At 39.0% G+C, this 24,884-nt stretch overlaps 2 protein-coding genes across 2 annotated transcripts; both read right to left on the bottom strand.

The window, feature by feature from the left end:
• Window positions 1-21,707: 21,707 nt before the first annotated feature.
• Window positions 21,708-22,583, bottom strand: K441DRAFT_355379 (uncharacterized protein). Its single transcript, XM_067641340.1, has 2 exons — window positions 22,552-22,583; window positions 21,708-22,404 (listed from the first exon to the last, which is right to left on the bottom strand). The coding sequence occupies exon 2, from the start codon at window positions 22,370-22,372 to the stop codon at window positions 22,001-22,003; it is 372 nt and encodes a 123-aa protein (XP_067497043.1). The 5' UTR covers window positions 22,373-22,404; window positions 22,552-22,583; the 3' UTR covers window positions 21,708-22,000.
• Window positions 22,584-22,724: 141 nt separating this feature from the next.
• On the bottom strand, window positions 22,725-24,698 carry K441DRAFT_593984 (acid protease; the record flags this gene model as incomplete). Its single annotated transcript, XM_067644936.1, has 2 exons — window positions 22,725-23,911; window positions 24,086-24,698. The coding sequence occupies 2 exons, from the start codon at window positions 24,696-24,698 to the stop codon at window positions 22,725-22,727; spliced, it is 1,800 nt and encodes a 599-aa protein (XP_067497042.1).
• Window positions 24,699-24,884: the final 186 nt, after the last annotated feature.

Here is a 24,884-nt window from a genome sequence, read left to right as displayed (position 1 = left end):
GCTAGAAAAAAAGGCCTTTACACTAGTAATACTCTTAGTAGATTATATATACTTTTGCTAAGTAATATATAGTATAAATAGGATGTTAAGATAGATAAGAGTTACACAGTTGGTTATACCAATGTGGTTAAGCGGGAGGATATTCTTGCAGTCTTTATTAAGAAGTAAAGCGGCGTTAGAGCCGTGTAAATACTTCTGTATAATTTAATTCGCATAGGCCCAGATTAAAAGGGGTGGGCTATCCTTCTAATAAATATGGATAAAAGATGTACACTTTTTAGTTAGCCTTTAGTGCGGTTCTTCTGTCGCGGAGGCACTTAAACTAAAATATTCTATTAAATTAACTCCTACTACCCTTGAATACGATATTATCCTACTATTTCCTAAGTTAATTATTATATCTCTATTGCCTATAAACCACGGAATTGTATATAAAATATGCTTAAAGGGATTAAACTTCGCTATAATAAAATTGCAAACGTAAAGGATATAATGTATTATTATCTTTATAATATGTTATAGATGCGCTTCTATAATTTAAGTTGCTAATTAGGTCTAGGATAAGCTAAGCGTCTTAGTTAAGTTCTAAATAGGTAATAGGTTGATTCTCTATTATAAAAGTAGATTTATCCGTAACTGCTAAATATGGGTATACTGGGGTTTAGGTGTTTAAAATTGGTAAGGATTTATAAAGTGCTATTATATTAGCTATAGCGTACCGTATATTAGTGGCCGACTTACAGTTTAGGTTATATTTTAGGTATTTTATAGCTTATATATCTATATTAAGATTTTCTAAGCTCTAGTTGCCTTAAGGATAATTAAAAGGGGCCATTTAATAGAAAGAGTCGCTAAATATTATTAAGGATAACTTAAGGGTATCTTATAAAATGATTTTATTATCTCAGCCACTAGCAGGGTTGGCGCTACTATTTAAGGCAGTTAATAAGCTTAGTCTACGCTTTAGTAGAGTAGAGGTTAAAGAAGGCCTAGGTATTACTAGCTAAGTCTTTACTAACTAAGCATTTATCGGCCGAGCTTTAATTCCCGTTAACGCTTCGTATAGTTTTAGGTATTTGCTTTTATAGTGTTAATTAACTACTTTTATAGTTATAAGAAGTATCTAGTACATATTATAGTATTTTTACTTTAGCAGTTTATAGTAGGTAAAATGGAGCAGCTCCTCTGATTTTGCTTTCTTCTAGGCATGTATTAAGAGGGCCCCTATTGTTATAAAAGAGGTATTGCACTCTTTAGCCTTACAATAGTACTTCTTCTTACGCCTTTTTTTACGCCTTAGCTCACCCGCCCCCTTCTCTAACTAGTGTATACTAGCCCCTAGAGCACCCTTTAGTAAAATAGTTCCCCTTTTAAAGCTAGAGCTAGAGCTAAAGCTAAAGCCAGAGTTAGAGTTAAAATCAGAGTTAAAGTCGGAGTTGGAGTTTTCTGGTTATAATAAGTTTGTACTCTCAAAGGTGTCTCTAGGAGACTCTATTGTAGAAGTTTAACCTATTATTTAATTAGTATAAAATTTAGCCGTAAGATATAGCGCAAAATGCTCTCTTACCATACTCTTAATTTTGGAGATACTCTATTGCGATAATAATGTAAGAAAAGTACGATAGGAGCATTAACTGGGACGGCGACAAGTTCCGGTATTTATGTTATTCCAATAAAAATATATTAATGCTTCTATTAGTGGCGGCGGCTATTAATAAGGGTTAGAGGATTTAAAGGACGTGCACTAATAGAATATATATAGCACTGCTTGGCTTGGCAAACTGTTAACTGGTTATCTTATAATCCTGCGTATAAGCTACTCTCTATAGCCGCTCCTAAGGCAGAGTTTAATAAACTACGCCTTAAATATAGGAGGGGTGACACAATTAGAGGCAGTGCTTAGGTTCCCTTCCGCATAAATTCTCTAACTTTAACCTTCTTATATAATAGGACCCTACCGAAATTTTCTTCTATATCCTAACTATTAGCTAATACTGCCTTTTAGTTTATTACTTATATAAAAACTAAATATTAGCGAAACTGTTTTAGAGGGCTTTTTAAACTCCGCCCAATATATATTTATACCACGCGTAAACAGACTAAGGATTTATTTTAAGTTACAGTAACACTACTTAATTAATTTAATTCTTCCTTAAACGGTGTATATAAGCCAATACCCTTACTATAAAAGGAGTACGAGCCCCAAGCTCTATAAAGTATTTAAGAATATTAGCCATGCCTAAGACAACGCTTACGCTACTCGCCGCTATACGCCTATGCTGACTTAGTGTATATTTAAGAAATTCAAATATATATCTCGTCTATAGTCGGTCCGTTAGATATTTTATAGCAACTATATTATCTATCCCCTATTAGCCACCCCTTACCTCACCCTTTACCCTACCCTTCACCTTACCCTTTACCTCACCCTTCACCTCACCCTTTACCTTACCCTTTACCCTACCCTTTACCTTACCCTTTACCTTGCCTATTACCCTTTACCCCCCTAGATAAATTACAAAATCCTAGTCACTATATCTATTCTATTAAATACTAGAATAGGATTAGATAATAACAAACTAATAAAATAAAAAGCGATAAAGAATAATAAGATAAGCGCGTAATAACTAAGAAAAGTTTCCATATATACTAAGCGCATAGTTCTAAATTTACTAGTTATATACCTTTCTATTAGTACCAGAGGGTCAGTATAAAATTCTTGTATAAGTAAGGCGACTTACCTAGTAGTGCCTCTTAATTAGATGCCATACGCTATATATAAGGGCTACGTGATTTTTAAAATGCTTAAGTCCTTTAATCTACTCTAAATAATAAGGATGCTTATAGTAGAACCCCTACCTAAACACTCCTTCTATAATATAATTATTAAGATACTTCTATAGTATATCCTTCTTCGCAAATAGGCGGGTCTGCCTTAGTATTAAGAATTAGTTATTGCTAATGTAGATAAGGCAAATAAGATTAGTAAACGTTATAGGATACAGCAGCTATATTATCTTAATACCCTCTTCCTTAATTGGGACCGCGCTCTATATCTTATTTAGGTTTTTTTAAAAAGGCAAGTTTAAGCTAATCTATTCTTTCTACCGCTTTACCTATTAACGGGTACTAGTACTAGTATTACTTGCACCTCTTTTTACGCCTATTATACTCTGGTCTACTTTAGACCTAAATTAAAATCTAATAGCCTTACTTAAGACCCTATTCTGCTAGCTCTCTTATTAATTATAATACTTAATAAGATTATAGATAAACTTTATACGGAGTTTTATAGCGTGCCCTTCTTCGAGCTTATTTAGCGGCTAAGATAATAGTTTAGCAATAGCAGCACGTTCGCGGAATTCATACTATATAACTAAATGGGTAGGAATATCCGTCCCAACGCTACCACTAAGCTATTTTTTAATATTGTAATTGTTAATAGCGTTATAAAAATCGAGAATAACCTAGTCCTCTTTTCGTTTGCGTAGGACGTTTATAATACTATAAAGTTTATATCTAGCTTTATTATAACGGTTATATAATTTCGTTCCCTTTACGGCAGCAATAGGGTAATATCCCCAACTCCTAATCTTTCGCTTATATCGCTCTTATTTTTCACAAAGCTATAAAATATTAGGGTGTTAATTAAGTTCTAACTAGAATTTAAGCTTTTGCTTATTAGTTAGACCTATAAAGGCCCGCTTATCCCTTAAAATCCCCATCCATACGGTATATTAGATAAGGTCGTCCTATAATAGAGTTTTAAAGTAGATTAACTAGAAATCGCGCTTAATTAAATTAGGTAAATAAAACCGTTAGTAGGTATTGCCGTAATAACCTATTATCTAATTTCACTCTTCTAGAGTAAGGGCGCCTAGAAAGCTTAGTTAATAGATATACTTATATTAAATTAAACACTTACTATTTAATTTCCTTCTAGACGCTCGTTGTAGCTAGTAAAATTTAAGCAATTATTTAAACCTAGCTACTCGGCCTAACTATATATAGTAATCGCGGCATTTCTAGTAAGGGAATACTTTGGTATCTAATACTCCCCTATAACTAGCTATTATCTTAATATCTTAAAAAATAGGTCGTTCCTCTATCTCCTTCTTAAACTTCACTTTAAGACTCTCTTTATTTACTAGGATTTTAAGTCTAAAAATCTCTTCTAGTAAAGTATAATAGCGTTAAAATATATTATCCGTAATGGCAAGGCTTATAAAATAGGATAGGATATAAAAAGCTAGGATGCTTTTAAGATGGAAAATAAACCTCTTACTATAGGTCTATTAGCGCTATTCGCGCCATCTTTAATTGGCGTCGCTATATACTGTCTACCTTTACCTTTAGAATTCTTAATATATATAAGACTTATAAGGGCAACAGTTGTAGTTTAATTAAAGTTTTTTATATTATAAACTTTTAGGATTATAATATATTTATATAAAAGCGCTTTATTAGAGCCTTTTACGCTTAAACTTTTAATAAAAGCTTAGGGTCTTATTGCCGTAGCACTAGAGAGGAGGAGGATTGCTCCCATTTACACTTAAAAATAACTATAGTAAGGCTTCGCGTCTATTATTTAATAGGCATTAATAATTGTATATAAGTCCTGTATATATATTATATCCTTTTCTTTCTCCAATATATCTAGCTTATATATTAGCGTTAAGTAGGTTAGAATCCACTATAACAAATTAGCTAAGTTTTTTTTTAAAAAATTAAAGATCGCCCTATATCTTATATATTAAGTTCTACGCCATTATTTATACTATAGCCTGCCATATCTATAAATTTGCATAGTATTTATCTCTAATACACCTTAATCGCGCTTTCCTTCTTAATTTAAGAATTCTTCACGCGCTATTTAAGGTATATTTTAAACGTATTAGCCACGCACTAATAAAGGGCCTTAGTTGGGTTAAACTTAACTTTTAGGCAGAACCTAAATATAAATTATTAGTATTATAAGGTGAATCTTAGTTTAAATACAAACAAACTTTTCTTATATTTAGAACTTAGGCTTAATAAGAGAAGTAGACTAAGGCTTTTGTTTTAACTTCGCTCTTTTTTAGTCCTTATAATACGCAATCCTCTACTACAAATATTCCCCCTTAGAATTGGCGTCTTCCCTAGCTCTAGAGTTAGAGCTCAAATCTAACTCTAAAGCTAGCTTAGAATAAGATGGCTTACCTAGTTTAAAGTCTAAGCTAGAGGCTAAATCTATATTTTGCCATTTCTTACTTTAAGAGGGTATAGTAGTTAAACGTGTGGTGTCTTATGCTTTAATAGCTACCAGTTACCTACGCGCAGAAGCTAGCTTAAGAGCGACTACTGTTAATAGGAACGCTAAAAAAGGCTCTATGGGAGATAGGCGTTTTTAAAAGCGGGATAGGGCAAAAAAACACCGTAAGTAGAAACCTAGAAATCGAGTATTAAAAGTAAATAACATAATAGCAGGGGAAAATGCATACATAGCTACTGCGGGAAAAGGGTTAAAAGAGCGTAGTGTAGAAGGGAGGTTTCGTTATATAAGGGTAGTGCTTTTAATAGAGGATAAGGACGAAGGTAGAGATAGGATTAGGTAGGCGGCGGTTTATAGCTTCTTAAATAGTCGCCAAGGGACGTTTAGGGCTTTAAGAGGTACGTTATAGGGCTGCAGCGCGCTTCTAAGTTTGGTGAGGGAGACCCTGCCGCCCTTAGCATGCCTAGCACGTTACAAAAGCGGCGATAGATATGGGTTTAAGTGAGGAGAAACTGCCTCCTAAAACGGGGGGTAGGAACCTCCAAATCCGGCTACGTCTTCTCCAATAACAAGATTCTAGAAGTAATAATAATACCTAATTATTCTATATATAGTTTATATAATACCTTAAATACTATTCTAATATCTAGTTTAGTCTTTCTATTTAACTGTTTCTCTATAGGTAATATACGGTAAAAGTTGCTATATAAATCCCTTATTCTACTAAGAATACCTCCTAAAATACTATTATAAATTTTAGATCCGTGTCTAATATAATCTTTATTAGTGCCCTATATCTTATAAATACTTCTTTAATATAAATTCTAGCGATATCTTTTGCTAATATTTCTTCTAAGCATGCTATAAGTAGCCCTATTTAGTTAACTTATCTACTATTACTAGGATTATATTATAATCCTATTTAGTAATAGGGTCTTTTAACTTTAGTAACTTAATAATAAAGTCTTATAATATAACCTTCTATAGTTTTTCTAATGTTTTAATAGGTTATAACTTTCCGTACGGTTTATACCTTATTAGCTTTTTTTTAGCAATCTAAATATTCCTCTATAACTTTTCTTATTAAGCCCTAAATCCCTTAAATAATATACTCCTTTTAGAGTTTTAACACTAAGCCTATAGCTCCATTATATTATTATATTATTATATTATTCCCTTATAAAAGTTTTTAATAAATTCTTCTATAATTCCCCTTAAGATATACGTGTTTGTTCTCTACTTATACTAATTTACTTTTAGATCTTTAAGCTATACCTTTAAAATCCTTTTTATTTAATTACTTTCTAGTAATTTGTACTTTTAAATTACTATAATTTTTAGGTAATTATATCTAATTAATCCGTCTTAATTTTTTTACAATATAGCTCCCAATAGCTTCTTATTATTCTATAATTTGGCTTTTCTATTTAGCGCGTCAGCCCTTATATTTTTAGTACCATTAATATACTAAATCTTAAAATAGTATTCTCTAAGTATCTCTACCTATCTAACTTATTTATAATTAAGTTCTTTTGTAATTAATAATAAATTCAATTTACCGCCCGTCCTGGTCCCCCTAGTGGGTCCACGCAGGCTAATACCTTCTATAGGAAAAACTTTAACTTAGAGAAAACCCCACCTCGGGCCGCGCTGGAGAGATGGCAGCGTTCCGACATCGGAGTGCCGGCGGCTCGCCTTCTACCTGCCTTTAAGTCTGCATATTAAGCTAACTGGCCGCGCTTTGCGGATAATCTTACTCTAGCCTCTGCTTTTGTTAGGCCTTTATATAATAGGATTATAGGTTTCCCTTATAGGGTCTTCTATATGGTTTCTGTGCGGTCTTTAGCCTTTACCTATTACTATTGTCGCTATTCTAAATCTACCTATTTCGCGATAAAGGTGGTTGCCCGCCTTTAGTGCTGGTAACCTCCTATACGGTAGCGGCGCTCCGCCTACGCTCTGCCGGCGTTCCGCTGGCCACGCTTATAGGGGTTTATTATAGCTTCCCGCTCTATATAGTCCTTCTAGTGCGCAAGGAAGCCTTATATCTCATTTTTATAGTCCTTTACGCGTTCCCTAAGCGCTTCTAATAGTACTAGTAGCCGTTTTATTTTTTACTGGCGCTTTACTAATATATTCTAGATACCGTTAAGTACCTCTACTAATTCCTTTTCTACCCTATTAGAGGCCGTCTTAACAGCTCTTTAAAGGGCTGTTATTTTAATATAGAGTTAGATTAGGGGAATAGCCGCTTCCTTCTCTATTATAGCTATTAGTGTTTGCTAGTATGCCCCTATAACCCTATAGAGACACTAGTTCTAGACTTTCTATAATAGTTTAAACAGGCTTTTCGCTGGCGTTCCGCTGTTATCCCGTACTCCCTACACTTAGGCGCTATATAGTATTGCTAGGCGGACGGTAGCTGTATATAGGAGGCGTAAGCGGCGTATTAATGGGCCCTATATAGACGCGGTGATTCTTAATATCGCTTTAAAGGCTACTAAGCCCTTACTTGCGGCCTTTTTAACCTACTCTTTTTATTAGAGCTTAGGGTCTACCTAGATCCCTAGGACTCACATACTAGTTTTCTAAGGGGCTGTCTTGTAGTTAGTGATACGTACGGTAGACGCAAGGTTTATAGTGGCGTAGCGCCGTTGCCTTATAAAGTGTATAAGCTAGTACTCCTTAAGGGCGAACGCCGCCCTATATCAGTTTGCCTATACTATATAGTAGTTATAGGCGGCCTCTAATTGTTAACAGTTCTCTACTATAGAGTCCCCCTAGGTAATAAGGTTTATATTATCTACAAAGCTAAACCCTAGCGTGCCGCTATTAGGGCGCTAGAATTCCTCTAATAGCTTTAATATAAAAAAGAGGAATAAGATTAGTAATAAGGGTAACTGTTGGAATATATGGACAGGAGTATATAGGTAGACGTTACGTGGTTGTATATCTAATTAGTCATCCTTATAGTGACTTATTAACCCCCTACTTAGGCACCGCGATCCTTACAATCCTCTACTTTTAATACCTATTAAACAAGAATTAATTTAACAGTTAATAGGCCAATTAAGTGCACTTAGGTGATACCGACATTAATTAATAATCAACCTTACTGGTTAGCTATAGAGCAATAAGGTTTACTACCGCCCTAGTAGCTTTAATTATAAGCAATAATTTAGTACCTAGCAGCAAAACCAATACTTAGCAGCTCCGGCAGCAAACCAGCATCTAGTACGCGTCTTAGCATACAAATCAACACCTAGTACGACCTCTTTACTAAGTGCCAGTACCCCTAGCTTATTAATAGCACCTAATACCTAACCGCCCTTAGGCAGTACCCTATCAGCAGCTACCCCAGCAGCTACCTTAGCAGTACTATATATAGTATACCAGCTTATACAGCACCCAGCGTTATAGCAACTAGTGTGGTCAGTAATAATACAATAATTAATAATACAATTATCATTATTAATCATTATTAATCATTATTAATTAATTTAATTATAATAATATCTATATTTCTAATCTTATTGCGTTACTTAGGCCTCTATATAATGGCGCTAGGGTATATTACCTACTATATTGCCGTATTACCGCATTCTGCTATATTCTACTAGTCCTATAATTATTCCAAAAATATTAATAAAAATCGCTAAGCTGTATAACATACATTAATAATATATTACTAAGTTCTACTATAACTTATCTACTAGGTTCCACCACAACTATCTATATTGGCAAAATATAGTACCCTACCAATGGCCTTAATGGTTAGTGGTTGACGTAATTGGCGCGCAGTTAAGGGCATTTAGCAACTTGACCGACTAGCCTATGTTGTGTTTTTTTAACACGCAGCCTGCGCGTAGTCTGCGCGTAACCTACGCGCAACCTACGCGAAATCTGCTAGTAATCTGCGCATTTGGTAACCATAATTATATTTACCTCTTTTATACTAATAGTATATTTTAAATAAATAAAAGCTACTTTAAGGCTATTTATAAGGCTAGCAAAATAAATATTATTTTAGATAATTTAATATAATATAGCAATGGTTCTCTTCTACCTATCTACCATTGAACTTACCTACCTACCTATCCTACCTACCTACCTACATCGCCTACCTGTCTACATTGCCTACCTATCTACATCGCCTACCTATCTGCATTGCCTACCTGTCTAACATCGCCTACCTGTCTGCATCGCCTACCTATCTACATCGCCTACCTGTTTACATTGCCTACCTATCTACATCGCCTACCTATCTGCATTGCCTACCTATCTGCATCGGCCTACCTGTCTGCATCGGCCTACCTATTTGCATCTGCCTACCTATCTTATATCTACCTACCCGTCAGCATTTACTTACCTGTCTGCATCTGCTTACCTATCTGCATCTAATTACCAGCTGCATCTGCCTACTGTCAGCATCTGCTACCCGTCAAGCATCTCCCTGTTTGTGCCCTACCTGTCTATGCTGCCTGATTCGATCGATCGATTAAATCGTTATAGTGTTCGCTGGCTAGTCGTTGTCGGTCTGGCTCTGGCGACGGTCGTCTGGTTCTGGCGACGGTCGTCTAGGTTCTGGTAAACGGTCGTCTGGTTCTAGCGACGATCGTCTGGTTCTGGCGACGGTCGTCTAGCTCTGGCGACGGTCGTCTGGCGACGGTTGTGTGGTTCTGGTAAGCGGCGTCTGGCTGGCCGACGGTTGTCTAGTTCTGGCGACGGTCGTCTAGCGCTGGCAACGGTCGTCTGGTTCTGGCGACCGGTCGTCCTGGCTCTGGCAACGGTTCGTTGTTTAGTAACGGTCGTCTGGCTGGGCAGAGGTCGTCTGGTTCTGGCGACGGTCGTCTGGTTCTGGCGACGGTCGTCTGGTTCTGGCGACGGTCGTCTAGTTCTGGCGACGGTCGTCTGGCTCTGGCACGGTCGGTCTGGTTCTGTAACGGTCGTCTGGCTGGCGACGGTCGTCTGGTTCTGGCGACGGTCGTCTGGCGCTGGCCACGTCGTCTGGTTCTGCGACGGTGTCTGGCTCTGGCAACGGTCGTCTGGTTCTGGTAACGGCGTCTGGCTGGCGACGGTCGTCTGGTTCTGGGCGACGGTCGTCTGCGCTGGCAACGGTCGTCTGGTTCTGGCGACGGTCGGCTGGCTCTGGCAACGGTCGTCTGGTTCTGGTAACGGTCGTCTGGCTGGCGACGGGTCGTCTGGTTCTGTCTGGCGACAGTCGTCTGGTTCTGGCGACGTCGTCTGTTCTGGCGACGGTCGTCTGGCTGGCGATGTCGTCTAGTTCTTGGTAACGGTCATCTGGTTCTGGCGACGGTCGTCAGTTCTAGCATCCTCTGCTGGCTGCCGTTCTGGTGCCTCCCCTAGGTAGGGAGGATATAAGAAGGAAGGAAGGGTAAAAATAAGGTGGTTACATAGGGTAGAGGCACGTGTAGAGGCTATCGGGAATATAGCGGGACCCGATGCAGAGCTTCGTGTAGAGCCTCTGTACGCAGAGCTTCGCGCAGAGCCTCGTGCAGAGCCTCTGTACGCAGAGCTTCTCGCAGAGCCTCGTGCAGAGCCTCTGTAACGCAGAGCTTCGCGCAGAGCCTCGCGCAGAGCCTCGTGCAGAGCCTCGTGCAGAGCTTCGTGCAGAGCTTCGTGCAGAGCTTCGTGCAGAGCTTCGTGCAGAGCTTCGTGCAGAGCTTCGTGCAGAGCTTCGTGCAGAGCTTCGTGCAGAGCTTCGTGCAGAGCTTCGTGCAGAGCCTCTGTACGCAGAGCTTCGTGTAGAGCCTCGTGAAGAGCCTTATGCGAAGCTTCGTGCAGAGCTTTGTGCAGAGCCTCTATCGCAGGAGCTATCGTGTGCAGAGCCTCTGTACGCAGAGCTTCGTGTAGAGCTCGTGCAGAGCCTCCAGACTAATAAAGACTATATAAGATAGTATGATTGTATGAGTTGTATAAGATTGTATAGATTGTATAGGATTATATATAAATTAGATATATATAAGTATATAACTTTACCTTAAATCGCACGTCAAGAAATATACAGTTAGCTTTTAAAGTTTGTTATGTAGGTTAACTACATGTTAAGTTAGTTAAATTATATATTAAGTAGGTCAATTGCGTGTTAAGTTAGTTAAATTGTATATTAAGTAGGTCAACTACGTGTTAAGTTAGTTAAATTATATATTAAGTAGGTCAACTACGTATTAAGTTAGTTAAATTGCATGTTAAGTAGGTCAACTACGTATTAAGTTGGTTAAATTATATGTTAAGTAGGTCAACTGCGTATTAAGTTAGTTAAATTGCATATTAAGTTGGTCAATTGCGTGTTAAGTTAGTTAATTGCGTGTCAAGTTGGTCAAATTGCATGTCAATTACGCGAAACGCGAAAACCAAAGTCTACTTGAATCTCATCCTGCGAATATTTTCCCGATATACTAACTTCCACCATAACTGTCTACCAAAGTCCTACCGTAACTGTCCACCAAGTTCTACCGCAACTATCCACTAAGTTTCACCGCAACTGTCCACCTAGTCCTACTGTAACTATCCACCTACTTCCACCGCAACTATTTACTAAGTTCCACCGTAACTGTCCACTAACTTCCACCGCAACTGTCTACTAAGTTCTACCGTAACTGTTCACTAAGTTCCACCGCAACTATCTACTAAGTTCTACCGCAACTGCCGTTTTCTGCCTATGCCGTAATAAGTGGTAAGTAAGCCAATAGTAGGGTGGCAGAATATGGCAGAATATGGCAGAATATGGTAGAAATATGGCAGAATATGGCAGAAATATAGCAGAATACGGCATAATGCGGCATAATGCGGCAATATGTAAGGGGTAACCTGCCCTAGTACTATTATAGGCAGAAAATGGCAGAATGTGGTTAATATGGCAGAATATGGCAGGAGACACGCCCAGATAGTATTCTATAAGCTTTACTTTAGATACTAGCTCTTTAAGTACTTAGTTTTTTTAACCGTCTTTACTCCAAGCTGCATTCTTTCCTATGATATTGTACGATGCCCACCAGAAAAAACTCTCTCTGGCTTATCGCTTATTGCAGAAATTGATAGAACTTTAAATGCAAATGCTAAAAGCCGCGGCCAACGCTTTTGTTGCTGCTCCTACACCTACTACTAAATTGCAGAAACCTTAGGGTTGTACGGCTCTCTAGAATAGTAATCCTCGTACTTATCCTAACTTGCTAGACGAGTATACTTATTATTAATGTCCCGCTTAATACGATTAAATAAGTTAAGCTGTTCTTCCTGTACCTTAGATTTAGGCTCCTTCTTATATAATATAGAAACTAAATACTTGTCTTAGTGCTTCTCCTAAAGCTTCTTAACCCTTAATAGGGTATTCTTCTGCCACTTCTTTAGCCAATATCTCTTAATATAATTTATATAACGCTTTAGGTAAAGAATAAGAGCAGCTGTATAAAGAGGCGACTTATTAGTTTCTATATAGTACTTATTAAACTTTACCTAGTAATATATAATTCTAGAAATAAAGACTTTATTGCTATAATGTAGTTTCTATTATAGCGTTAGTTTTTATAAATAAGAAATAAGAATAGACGTACGAGAGCTCTATCTATATGCTTAATTAAAATATCTATAGTAGGAAGTACTTAGTTAAGTATTGCATTATTACCTTGCAATTTCCGTGTTACTTTCTTAAAGGGTGTAAGGAACTCCGATATTATGCGAAGTAGTTGCCAGTCTTATAGAGTAAGACTGTCCTTTAGGAGCGTTAATAAGTTTTCCTCTATATACTTGTTAACCGCACTCCTATACTTAAGTGCTATAGTAAGTATATAAAACTAGCTATTCCATTATATACGATTATTAAGTGGAATCCTTCTCCCTGTATAACTCTTGAATAGTTTTATATGTGCAGCTAAGGAGCGTATATAAATGATAATATTATAAAGCTTGCCAAGTACACCTATACGCGAAAATAAATCTTGCTTTTCCTTTTTTTTTTTTTACTAAGTTTCTTCCTACTCTCCTTATCCTCTTTATATAGCTTAATTTGCTTAATATTAATAATATCTTGAAATAAGAATGCTAGAATAGTAAGATTGATAATATAGCCCTAGCAACGGATCTGCTGTTATGTGGGATCCCATTTGATATCTTTATTCTTAAGAAGATACTAACTAATCGCACGGTAGAGAGTGTTATTTATACTGGAGTTATCGGCAATAATAGCTCTAAGCTTTTATACGATTCTAAAGTTCTTTAGAACTAGAAGTAAAGTATCCTATTAGTTCTCCCTACTATAACTAGCTACCGTATAAAGAGTAAGAAGAGCTTTTATTAGTACCTCTTAGTTGTTAATAAAGTGAGCACAGATTGCAAGAAGAAGGTAGTTATTTGGTGAGGTCTAGATATTAATAGTAAAATGAATATTTGTTAACGTAGACTAAAGCTTCTTCCGTATAATATCTATTTGTAATTAGAATGAATTATTAACTATTTTAGCAATAGTTATATAAGATACTGGGATATAGCTTCTTAATTCTGGATTTAGAGCCTAGCAGAATATATAGAGTTCTGGCCATTTAATAGCCTAAAAAGGAAGATTTTATATAATAATTAAGTTAAGAAGAGCCTATTTAATAACGTCCTTATTAAGAATCTTCTTAAGTACCTAGGAATTAAACTTGGTTATATTATTTTAGGCAGAAGCTTTATTGTAGAGTTGCTTTAATTTCTTATATGCTATAACTTTGGTACTACTGTTGCTAACTACTAGAATAATTTGATACTTCGACTTTAAGTGATTCTAAAGGTTGGTAGTTGCTAATATACCGTATGAGCACTTAAAGCAGTAGATAATCTTACGGCCTTTTCTATTAAGCTTTGGCTTATTATTGTTTAGTAGGCGGGAGTATTAATAAATTAGGGACCTTAAACTCCTCTCTTATTATATACTAGAGGCGTTAATTAAGTTAAGAGTACCTATAAGAAGAGAGGAATTAGCTTCTAAAGCTATAATTTTATATAATACCTAGAGAAACCAGGAGATTTGATATTTTGCTCTATAGTGGGGTGCGCTAAGAAATTATTAGTAATTATTAAAATAAGCGAGTAATAAGCGATAATCTTCGATAACGATTATTGATTGATCTTATCATGATAAGATTTATTACTGACCACACTGATAGCAACCCAATAGCCTCGCGCAGTATCTAATTACCTAACAGCTTTACGTAGTAACCTAGTGTAGTAATATAACTTAGCAGCAAACTAATATCTAGTACGCGTCTTAGTATACAAACCAATATCTAACAGCCTCGTGTAGTACTCCAGCGTTACAGCAACCCAGCAGCGTTATAGCAGTATCCTATAATCTAGCAGCGTCAGCAGCACCTAATAACCCAGCAGCTTTGGCAGCATCTAATAACCCAGTTGCGTCAGCGGCACCCTCTACCATCTTATAACCCCGACACCGTCTGCTTCCTTGTAGATCTGCCATGTTGAATACCACGTTTAATAGCGCGCCTACAACGCCAGCGCGCTCCCTATTCTCTACCCTCTTAAATCTACCGGCGCCTGCGGCAGCTATAAGCCCTCAATGGCACTACCTTAACTTCCTAAAGGATACAAAAGCGAGAGCTGTACGGCCACTGGGCGGCCTTACTATATTAACACCTATAACAATAAAGCCCAATAGGAGTTTCCAACTACAGCCGCTTATTAAAAACAGATTTAGGATATACAGGATATTCTAGACCTATGTTGACGACAGTACGAAAGAGTCTAGAAGGCATATTAAGAACAAAAGAAAGAGATTAAGGAGTTATAAAGCGTAGTTTAGCAATTATAGCAACAACAAGCTACACTAGCGCAAGCTCCGTCCGCACAAGCTTTGTCTGCACAAGCTCCGTCCGCACAAGCTTCGTTTGCACAAGCTCCGTCCGCACAAGCTCCGTTTACACAAGCTCCGTCCGCGCAAGCTCCGCCAGCTTTACCCTCTCCGTTAACTAAAGCTAAGGAGCCACGGCAGTTAAGCTCGTACAAACCCCCGCAACCTTGAACCTGCAAAAAGTGCTCTACTATATTCCCTTCGGGTTAAGCGCTCTTTAAATATTTGCCAGACTATCAACCATTTCAGTGTACTAAGTGCGGATCTATATTCCCCTCGAATACTACCCTCCATAAGCACGTTTGGGGATGTCGTCGTCCAAAGGATTAAGCTTCGTTAGGATAGAGGTCTACCGACTAAACGATTGTGCCATTACGCCTGCAATCCACCTGACGCTAGCACCGTACTGCCACATACCATCGATAAACTAATAGCGCCGCTATGCCTGCTATTACGATACTGATCGCGCTGATACGCCTGTGATCTACCGACCGAATGATCGTGCCGATACGCCTGCGATCTACCGACTGAATGATCGTGCCTGTACGCCTGCGATCTACCAACCGAATGATCGTGCCTGTACGCCTGCGATCTACCGACTAAATGATCGTGCCTATACGCCTACGATCAACCGACCGACTGATAGACAAGCTCTATGCTTAACCACTATCACTACCGCTGCTGGTACCGTACTACCACCCGAACAGACTATTGCTGCTTCTACCTCCAGCTAAACCGACACCTTGCTGCTGTGCTGCCTTGCTGCCTTCCTATAGCACCACAAGCATAAAGAAAGAACTGCCAGTGTTGGAATATATGGACAGGAGTATATGGGCAGACGTTACGTGGTCGTGTATCTGATTAGTCATCCTTATGGTGACTTATCAACCCCCTACTTAGGCACCGCGATCCTTATGATCCTCTGCTTTCGACACCTATTAGACAAGAATCAATTCAACAGTTAATAGGCCAATCAAGTGCACTTGGGTGATACCGACAGTAACCCTTAGGGGATACCTGTCTGCGTCTAAATCTAGTTACTCTTATATCCTGTAAACTTAATATAGGTTTTATATACTATTAGGAAGCTTTATATAAAGTCTATAAGCCACTTTAAAAAGCCTTTTCTTTTTAGAATATAGAGGAGCCTTTTATAGGAGATGTTATTAAATGCCCCTACTAAGTCTAGGCTTAGCATTAACACTATATACCTATAGCGCGTTCGCCACGCCGTCTATATATAGGAGCTAAGCAGTCCTACCGCTAATAGTATAGATTGTTTACGCCTTGCTCCTATCTAGTTCTAAAGAAGTAGCCTATACTCCTCTACAGCCTTAGATATAATATTAGCTACATGCTTTTTTAAGACTTTTACTAGCATATTTTTAAGGGTAATTGGTCTATAGCTGCCTAGGAAAAAGTAGTCTTTTTTTCCTTCTTTATATAATACTATAGTTATAGATTCTTTAAGGCTTTCTAGTATTATTCCGTTAGTAAAGCAATAACTAGCTACTTTTACTAAATCTTTTAAAATAACTAGGGCAACTACTTTAAGGACCTCGTTTGGTATACTATCTAGCCCTAAGGCTTTTTTATTTAGAAGACTCCTAATAAGCTTACTAATTTCTTCTATTAAGATAGTAGGGCTAATATTAAGCATATTTTGTTCCCTTATTGTCTCTATATTGCTAAGGTTTACTATTTTAGTTTTAGGAAAGAACTTAGCTATAAGGATATTAGCCTTTATAATATTAATATCTGTTAAGGGATCCTTAGTAGACCTCCTAAGGTCTAGTAGATAGGGGTCCGCCTTTACTACGCTTACTTTTCTNCTCNATTTTAATAGAGTCCAAAGTCCCTTATTATATNGTTTTAANTANTCTTTAGTAANTTTATAAATAAAGCGTCTTTAGTTATTACAACTAACTCTCCTAGTCTCTTTTTACAGTTAATTATTTAATGCTAAATATCTTTAGTAGTCCTTGGGGTTATTATAGGCTTAGAGCTGTTATCGCGCCTATTAGGCGCCGGCGTGAAGCTATATAGCCTATAGCGACTATTCTCAACAGGCCTGCTGGCTAGGCTATGCTTATAGGTAATATTCTTTAAGTACTTACTTAATCCCTTCCTAAAGGGCTTAAAAGGGGTCTTTAGATATAGCCCAGTTAAGCTCCTAGATGCTTTAGAGAAAGCCCTATAAGTTTAGCTTCTTAAAGGCAAGGCGCTAGCGTTCCGCTAGCAAACAGCTGGTGTTATTAATTTAGATATAAATCGGTATATAGTCTCTTATAAGGGCCTATTTCTTAACTATACTATAGAAGTTAACTTTTCTATATAGATCTGGTAATATAAACGTAAAGTCTATTACACTCTCCTATTACCCTCTTTTCTATATAGGCTCTCCTTTTAGTATAGTAAGTACTAGGCCTCTGGCGTTGGTTTTAGCCAGAAGGCGTTCCGCCTACTCTTCCCTAGCTATATACTTTCCGCCCTATATTAGGTAGTAGGCGTTAAAGTCACCTAAGAGTATAATTTCTTCCTTAGCTTCCTTAATAGCTATTTTAACCTTAGGCTATGCCCTAATCTAAGGGCCATCTTCGCGCGGGTTGTAGATATTAATAATTATAGCCTTTAGCCCCTTTAGGCGTACCCAGAGGGCTATAGTAAAGGGGCCGTACTATCTGCGCTTCTAATACGCGGCGTTAATATTCCGGCTAATTATAAAGCAGACCTTTATTATAGGGAGAGCGTTATATATAAGTATAAATCCCCTAGGGCAGTATGTTAATTTAGAGTATTTATTATATACTAGCTCCTAAATTATAAGGACCTAGTGGTCCGCTAGCGTAACACTATTAAAAAAGGGGCGACACGCCCCTTGGTTTGTATTTCCGTAGTTATACTAAATAATTATATACTTACTTATTTAAAGTGGGTATAGGCTTATCTATATCTATATCCTATTCCTTATCGTTTTCGCTATTAACTATTATTACTCTATTAGCGCGAAGCCGGAGTTTTAATTATAATCTATCTCTGCTTATTATTTTAATAAAAGATAGTTTACCTAGTCCCCGTTTAAGTAGTTATTCTTAAGTCCCTAGGTAAGATATTTCCTATCCTCTTTTCTTATTGGTGCTAATTATAAGGTTTTCTAGTATTAAGGGTTGGTATATTATTTCTACGGCTTCTTATATGCGAAGCAACTGCGTTAAAAGGGCTATTCTCTTTATTTAGATACCTTTAAGGTAGCTTTAAAAGGTCCTATACTCCTTTCTTTACTATACTTTATAGGCTTTACCGTAGTTAATATAGGATACCCTTTCCTTAGGGCAGTCTGTGGTGTTATATAGTCCCACATATTGCCTATATTTTATTTACTTTCTGCATATACTTTATATATACCCCTATTAATTACAGCAATAGTATTACTTTATAATTATACTATTCTTAAATAGCCTAGTCTTAAAAAGCTAGGATTTAATAACTATCCCACTTTTTACAATCTTTTACTAAATTGCTTAGGTTAGGACGCTAATTATAATTATTCCCCTAGTCTTTATAGGTTTTCTTTAGGCGCTGCTAGAGTTTGCCTAGCGTTTTGCCTACGCTTTAGGGTCGTGTAGCTATCGGATCCGGCTAATAGCTATCTAAGGCATAAGGCGCTTCGTAGCTTTATAGATAGATTAAGTTAATTCCAAATTATCTATATCCCTTTTACTATTAATTAGAGTCTTAAGCGGGACTCCTAGTACTTCTAGGAGGTAATCTTTCCTTAATATCCTAAGTTCTAGCGCATCTAGCCCATTTAGAATTTAGTCCTTTATTATTTAGGAGGGGATATAGATATCTACGTCCCTACTATTAAGGGTACGTACGGCGTATGCGCTTAGTATTATTCTTTAAATAGTCTTAAAAAGCTCCCCTAGTTTATAGCCCTAGGGCTCCTTAAGCTAGACGCGTATACTCGCTCTCTATAGTGCCGCGACTACGTTTACTATACGGGCCGCCTATATAGCGACGGCTGCTTAGGTTTAGGCCTATACTAGGGAAACTCCTAGGCCTAGGGGTCCTCCTTTACGCGTTTCTTTTTAGATCTTCTTAATACTAGCTTTAATTCGGTTAAGCTAGGCCTTAGTCTCTTATTTTTAGGTTATCTAGGGGACTAGATGCGTTAAAAGGGCTTTAATATACTATATTGCCTTTTAAACCGAGGTAAGTATTTAGTGCCGTAGAGTTTCTTCCTCCTCTTTTATAAGATTGTCTTTAATTTATTTAGGTATTTCCTTTAGTTTTTGCTATTACTGGCAGCTATCCTTTTCGCGTTATTGCCCACCTGGTTTATAGTTCGGCTCCCGCGCGTTGCAACTCTCGCGACTCCAGCAGGAAGCCTACGCCCCTCCGTCGTTCCCTATGCTCTAGATGGGGGCGACGTAGTTTTATGGGGTTTCTCGGTGTGGGGAATAGGATTCCGATATCGGGTTGCTTTATTAAGTGGTTTTTGGGCTGGTTTCGCTGCTGTTGCGGCTTTGTGGTTTCTTTTGTAATTAGGAACTCCATTAAGTTTTTATAATCTATCTTAATTATAAATAGTTTCTTTATACTTTATAAGAATACTTTCTATTTTTTAAGTGCCGTAATTATACCTAATAACTCCTTATTATAAATATTATAGTATAACTTTAGTAGTGTTATCTTCTAACTATAGTATACTACTAAATGCTATACGTTTTAATACTTCTATAGTAAGTATACTTCTAATACAAAGTCTAATATATCTATTTTTATAACTATTTCTAGCTTTAGTTAGTAAATTTTAAGGATTGGTTTCTAGGTAAATAACTCCTTAAGTTCTTAGAATAGCTTTTTTTACTTACTTCCCTATACCTATAGTTCCTCTTTCTTTATAAGCCTTATAAAAGGTTTAATATTCTTTAACTATAATATAATAAACCTCCTATAGTAGTTATAAAATCCTAAGAATAGCCTTAACTATATTAGGTTCTCTAGTTCTTACTAACTTACTATAGCTTCTATTTTCTTTAGGTCTATACTAATAAAATCTATTTTTCTTATAAAGAACTCGCATTTTTTTAATTACTACTAGTACCTGTTCCTCTTATCCCTTAACCTGTTAAAACTCGTCTAACGATTATTAGCCAATTAAGGTATCTAGATTAGCGAAAGACACCTAATAAAATCTAATGGCGAACTTAAGCGACCTTAGTGTAGGACTCTGACGGGTTAAGGGATAGTCTTTTTAAAACCTATTTAATATACTCTCTATACTCTTAGTTATTAAGTAAATATTATTATTATTAAAGTATACTATAATAAATTTATTAAGGTGTTCTCTTAATATACTATTAGTTCGCTTCTAGAACGTTACTAGTGCGTTTATAAGCCTAAATTGTGTAACTAATGGTTTTTATAGTCCTTCCTTTAACCTAAAGGTTGCCTTTTATTTATCGCCTTCCTTAATCCTAATCTAATAGTACGCCTATCTTAGATCTATCTTTATAAAGATTTATAATTTGCCTATTCTATCTTAGATTTTACTAATTAAGGGTAAAAAATATCTATCCTTTCGAGTAATGCTATTTAACTATCTATAGTTAATATATAGCCTAAGTTTTCCGTTCCCTAATAGGGGTGGAGTTATAAAAGGTTAAACTTGGTAGATTTTAGTGGGTTTTGGCGTTGCTGGCTCTAATACGTTAATTGTTGAAGCTGACCGTTTCGTTGGGGGCATTAAGTGTGATTTGGGACCATAGAGCCAATGGACCAATAGGCCGAATGCAGCCGTAGAATCATCAAAGCTCAGAAACTCCGATCGCCGGCCTCTTTGAACCCCTCTTTAAATATCTTTTCGAAGAAGTCTGACCTCCTACAGAGCAATTTCTTGTGGCGATACCAAATTGGCTCTTTCAAGCCCAACACAAACACTCACCATGCGCTCCGACAGGAGTCTACACCACGTTAGGGAATCCATTCTAAGATATCCCTAAAGGGGTTTCCGATTGAACAAAAACGGCATATTGGGATGCTTGGTTCGCGGAATGCATAATAAATATATCCCATCCAATTCATATCCCAGACAACTTACGCTTTCTCCATCCTGTCTCCCATCTGACAAAGTCCTGGCTACCATCTATGTTGTCTCATCTCCTCCATTCCCATTTCCCTGCTTCTTCCGCTTGCATGCTCCCTGCTCTGTAGTACGCGACGACTCGCGTAGGCGTTTCCTCCCCCTTGAAGGTTCCACCACCGCCGCGATCTCGTGTTTGATATAGGAAACAGACTCGGACGGGATATGAGCGCAGTGTATAACGAGAGAACTATCCAAGAATTCCGATGGCTGATCGAATTTGCGGAGAAAAGCAAGAGTAACGATAGCAGTGTATAGTTTGAGAAAGCCAATGTCCTTACAATTCGTAACGAGGAGATGGACCTGCTTCTTAATCAGCAAACGAGTGCGAGCTAGAGACACGAAGATGTATGCGTACTGTGTGTGGGGATTGGTGGGCTACTGTGTCATCGGAGCAGGAGTGCCGCCACGCCTGAGCTAGCGCAATTAGAATGCCGACAAAGTAGGGATCCTGGTCAATGTTGGTGGGCTGGAAACGAGCGAGATTGGCTTTTCGGATGTTCCAGACCGGGAGATTGCATCTAGGAGTCGGGATGGAGTCTTCACGAAAGCGAGCAACTTCGCTATGGTCCACGTAGGCAAGGAACGGTATTGGAATATCGTCGATGACATGACTGAAGACGTGGCAGGGAAGCCTAGCTACTGGTCTACCCGCATAGTAGAGGTCAAGATAATCTCTGTGATGAATGAGCTGGCTCTTGGGATATGGGGATGGGAAGAGGGGTTACGGTAAGACTTACGGGAGAGTAGTGACGACATCGTCATTTGAGAGCGCCCTGAGCAGACGCTTCAGGCCCCATCGCTTGAATAGCAGGTTATTGCCGCGGGTTAGTCGACGAATAGCCCTTTGTAAACCGGTATCTTCTTGTTTCGGCGGATGCTTAGAGACTTCTTCGGACTGTTCGCTCTCACTTGGAGGGGTGAGGCGGGCCCGAGTAGGGCTCGCAGGCTGCGGTGTACGCGGGCGAGGGACGAATCGACATTTGAGGAGCTGTAGGTGCTGCACGGTCCAGCGCAATGGGGGAACGTAGAGGCGATCACGACAATGCCGGCGGAGAAGGTCATTCAAGGAGAGTGGTTGTGGTAGTTGAGATGCTTGTGATACCATTCTGCCGTTGATGACGGAACAAGTTCGCGTTGCTATCTATCACAATCAGCCTTTCGGCTTTTCGCTTTCTCACCCTCCACCCTATAGATAGTTTTGCAGCTTTTTAGGCTTGCGGTAGGCCCGAGGGGGGCAATTAGTGTGTAATCATCTACCACTGTTTGAGACAGTAGGGAACCTACTACGCAAGGCAGCAGGCTGAGGCGAGATTACCCTCTCCTCAGGCCTACACCCCCCAATACAATACATTATTCAGAATATATCTCTGCGAGCGAGTGAATAGATGTGCTAAATAGCTCATAATACTAATTCTATTGTTGTTCGTGAATTAAAAAAAGTAAGTCTTCCTACCCGCTTAATGCCCTGGGTCTTCTGTCCTAGGGCTTTCTTGTGGACTTGCACCTGACCTCCGAACGATTGGCTCAAAATGCTGCCCCTGCACTTGAAACATGGAATCATCACCCGGCAGCTCATGTACACCAACACCTGCTAATCTCCCCTCCATCCTTTCCTCGTCTGATCCGAAATGGCCATCAAAATATTGCCCGTCACTTCTCCGTGAAGCATCTGAAAGCGGTGGACTCTCCAGCTCCAGAACAGCTGGGGGGCTTTCCATCTCCAGTATCGGCTCCACAAGCGGCGGCTTGGCCTGGTCACCAAAGTAGCCTTGACTGGAGAAGCGAGGGGGCGGCAGGTTTGGGGTTGCGAGTTCACTGATCCGGTGTGCCTTAACGTCAGGTCCTGCGGCGGCGGAGTCAATCTCCAAGACTTTCTCTTCCTTAGGCCGCTCGCGGCGATTCCGCCAGAGGAGGAATGCGGCAAGGAGTAGAATCAGGACAAAAATTGTGGCGCCGACAGCTATTCCTGCTATTGCTCTGGTATTTGGTCCAGAGTGTTTCGATTGGGGCGGAAGGTGTTTTGGGGAGTATATGGTTACAATGTGCGAGCTTGGCAGGGGATCGGAGAAGTTGGCTGGGGCTACTGTGAAGTTACCCCGTTCGTAGTCAACAACGAGATACGCTTCTTGTAAGAAAGTGCGGCCGAGCACATAGTAGCCTGGTGGAGACGGTTTGATGGGGAAATATCTTGTCGCATTGTCATATATGGGAAATGAAGCTTGTAGATCGAAAGCCGCGTATGGTAATACGATAGAGGTGAAATCGTTGCTTGGGTTTGCGGTGTTTCCAATTTTGAAGGATATTGTTGCATTTTGCTTTAGATTGCGGGTATGCGAGGTGTCGTTGACCGTATAAAGAAATGTTTTCGAATCGTAGGTAAGCTGGAAAATATTTGCAAGACTATCGCATACTGATTGAGGCAGCCACAGGTAGGGAAGCGTGGAATCAATAAGCGCGTAAAACCCCTCGCTAGTTAGAGAGTAAACGTTTGTATCGAAGTTCTTATCCGGGGTGACTACTATGGATTGGACGCCAACTACCAAGGAACTGTTGCGTTGGTCTGGCATGGAAATTTGCACCCCAGATGTAAAACGTGATTGGTCATATCCTCCGAGGATGAGGTTCCCCAGAACACCTTTGTTATCTAAAAGAGGTCAACAAGTGAATGTTGAAGCTTGAAGTATTTTAAGGGTTGTTCATCATTCATCCTAGTCGTGACCATAAGCCAGAGAGGGCTCACAGGCCATATTGACCGGATGATAGCCCAGCGCTTCTGTCTGGGCTAGTTGCAGGCAGAATATAGGTAAATGTTACTTACGATATTGAGCACCAGCGGTATAACCGTAGGATAAGCTTGGGGTATTATTGTAGGTGTTGAAAACAGTCAAGAATGTGTCAATCCCACTACTCCCGAGACTTGTTGGCGCGGTGGACAAGCCAAAAGTTCCCATAAAAAAGCCTTCGGTTGTGATTCCGGCCACCAACTGAGACGCTATCTGCGGACTGGCTGAGGAGTCGGCGCCAAGGCCAACCGTGTCAAGCCCATATGATGCATTGGGTTGAGAATCTGACAGGTAGTTGACATTGGTGGGAAGATTGAGGTTGTAAATTCCATACTGTTTCCAGCTCGACGACGCACTGGATTGAAATCCCAAGTCTTGATTACCTTGGTAAGGTTGGACTCCACGAGATTTTGCGCAAGTGAGTTGGTCGGGCTCGTCGCACCAAGATGCCTGTATGGGTATCAAAGGCACCGAGCCAGAAGTGGAGATGAAGACCTTGAAGTCTTGCCCAGAGTGGCCATTCCCGGAATCGCCTATGTTTATTATGAATGTCGACCAAGCGCCGTCGTTTCCATCGAACGAGCCGCTTGGTGGAAAGACATACGGCAGCGGGATCGTCGTGGCCTCGGCTCGCCTTATCAAGGACATGGCGAGAGATGTGGCATGGCGAGCAGGCAGAGGAGTTAGAGAAGCACCTTGCAAGAAGGACGTTGGGATGTATGGCACCAGCCAATACTTCACAATGGAGAAAATTCAGCGACAAGCGGCTCGCGCACGAGAGAGTGCATAAAAAGGACAATCGTGGGCAGGATAATAGGGTCAAGATATCGCAAG

The sequence above is a fragment of the Cenococcum geophilum genome, assembly GCF_001692895.1.
Source record: "Cenococcum geophilum 1.58 unplaced genomic scaffold K441scaffold_85, whole genome shotgun sequence".
In the NCBI taxonomy this organism is placed as follows: Eukaryota; Fungi; Ascomycota; class Dothideomycetes; order Gloniales; family Gloniaceae; genus Cenococcum; species Cenococcum geophilum.
The sequence above is the reverse complement of the archived record's forward strand: the minus strand, read 5'-3'. Positions and strand labels throughout refer to the sequence as shown.

Bases quoted from the DNA above. Each gene is read 5' to 3' on its own strand.
- K441DRAFT_355379 (XM_067641340.1), bottom strand. From the start codon at position 22,372: ATGGTATCACAAGCATCTCAACTACCACAACCACTCTCCTTGAATGAC.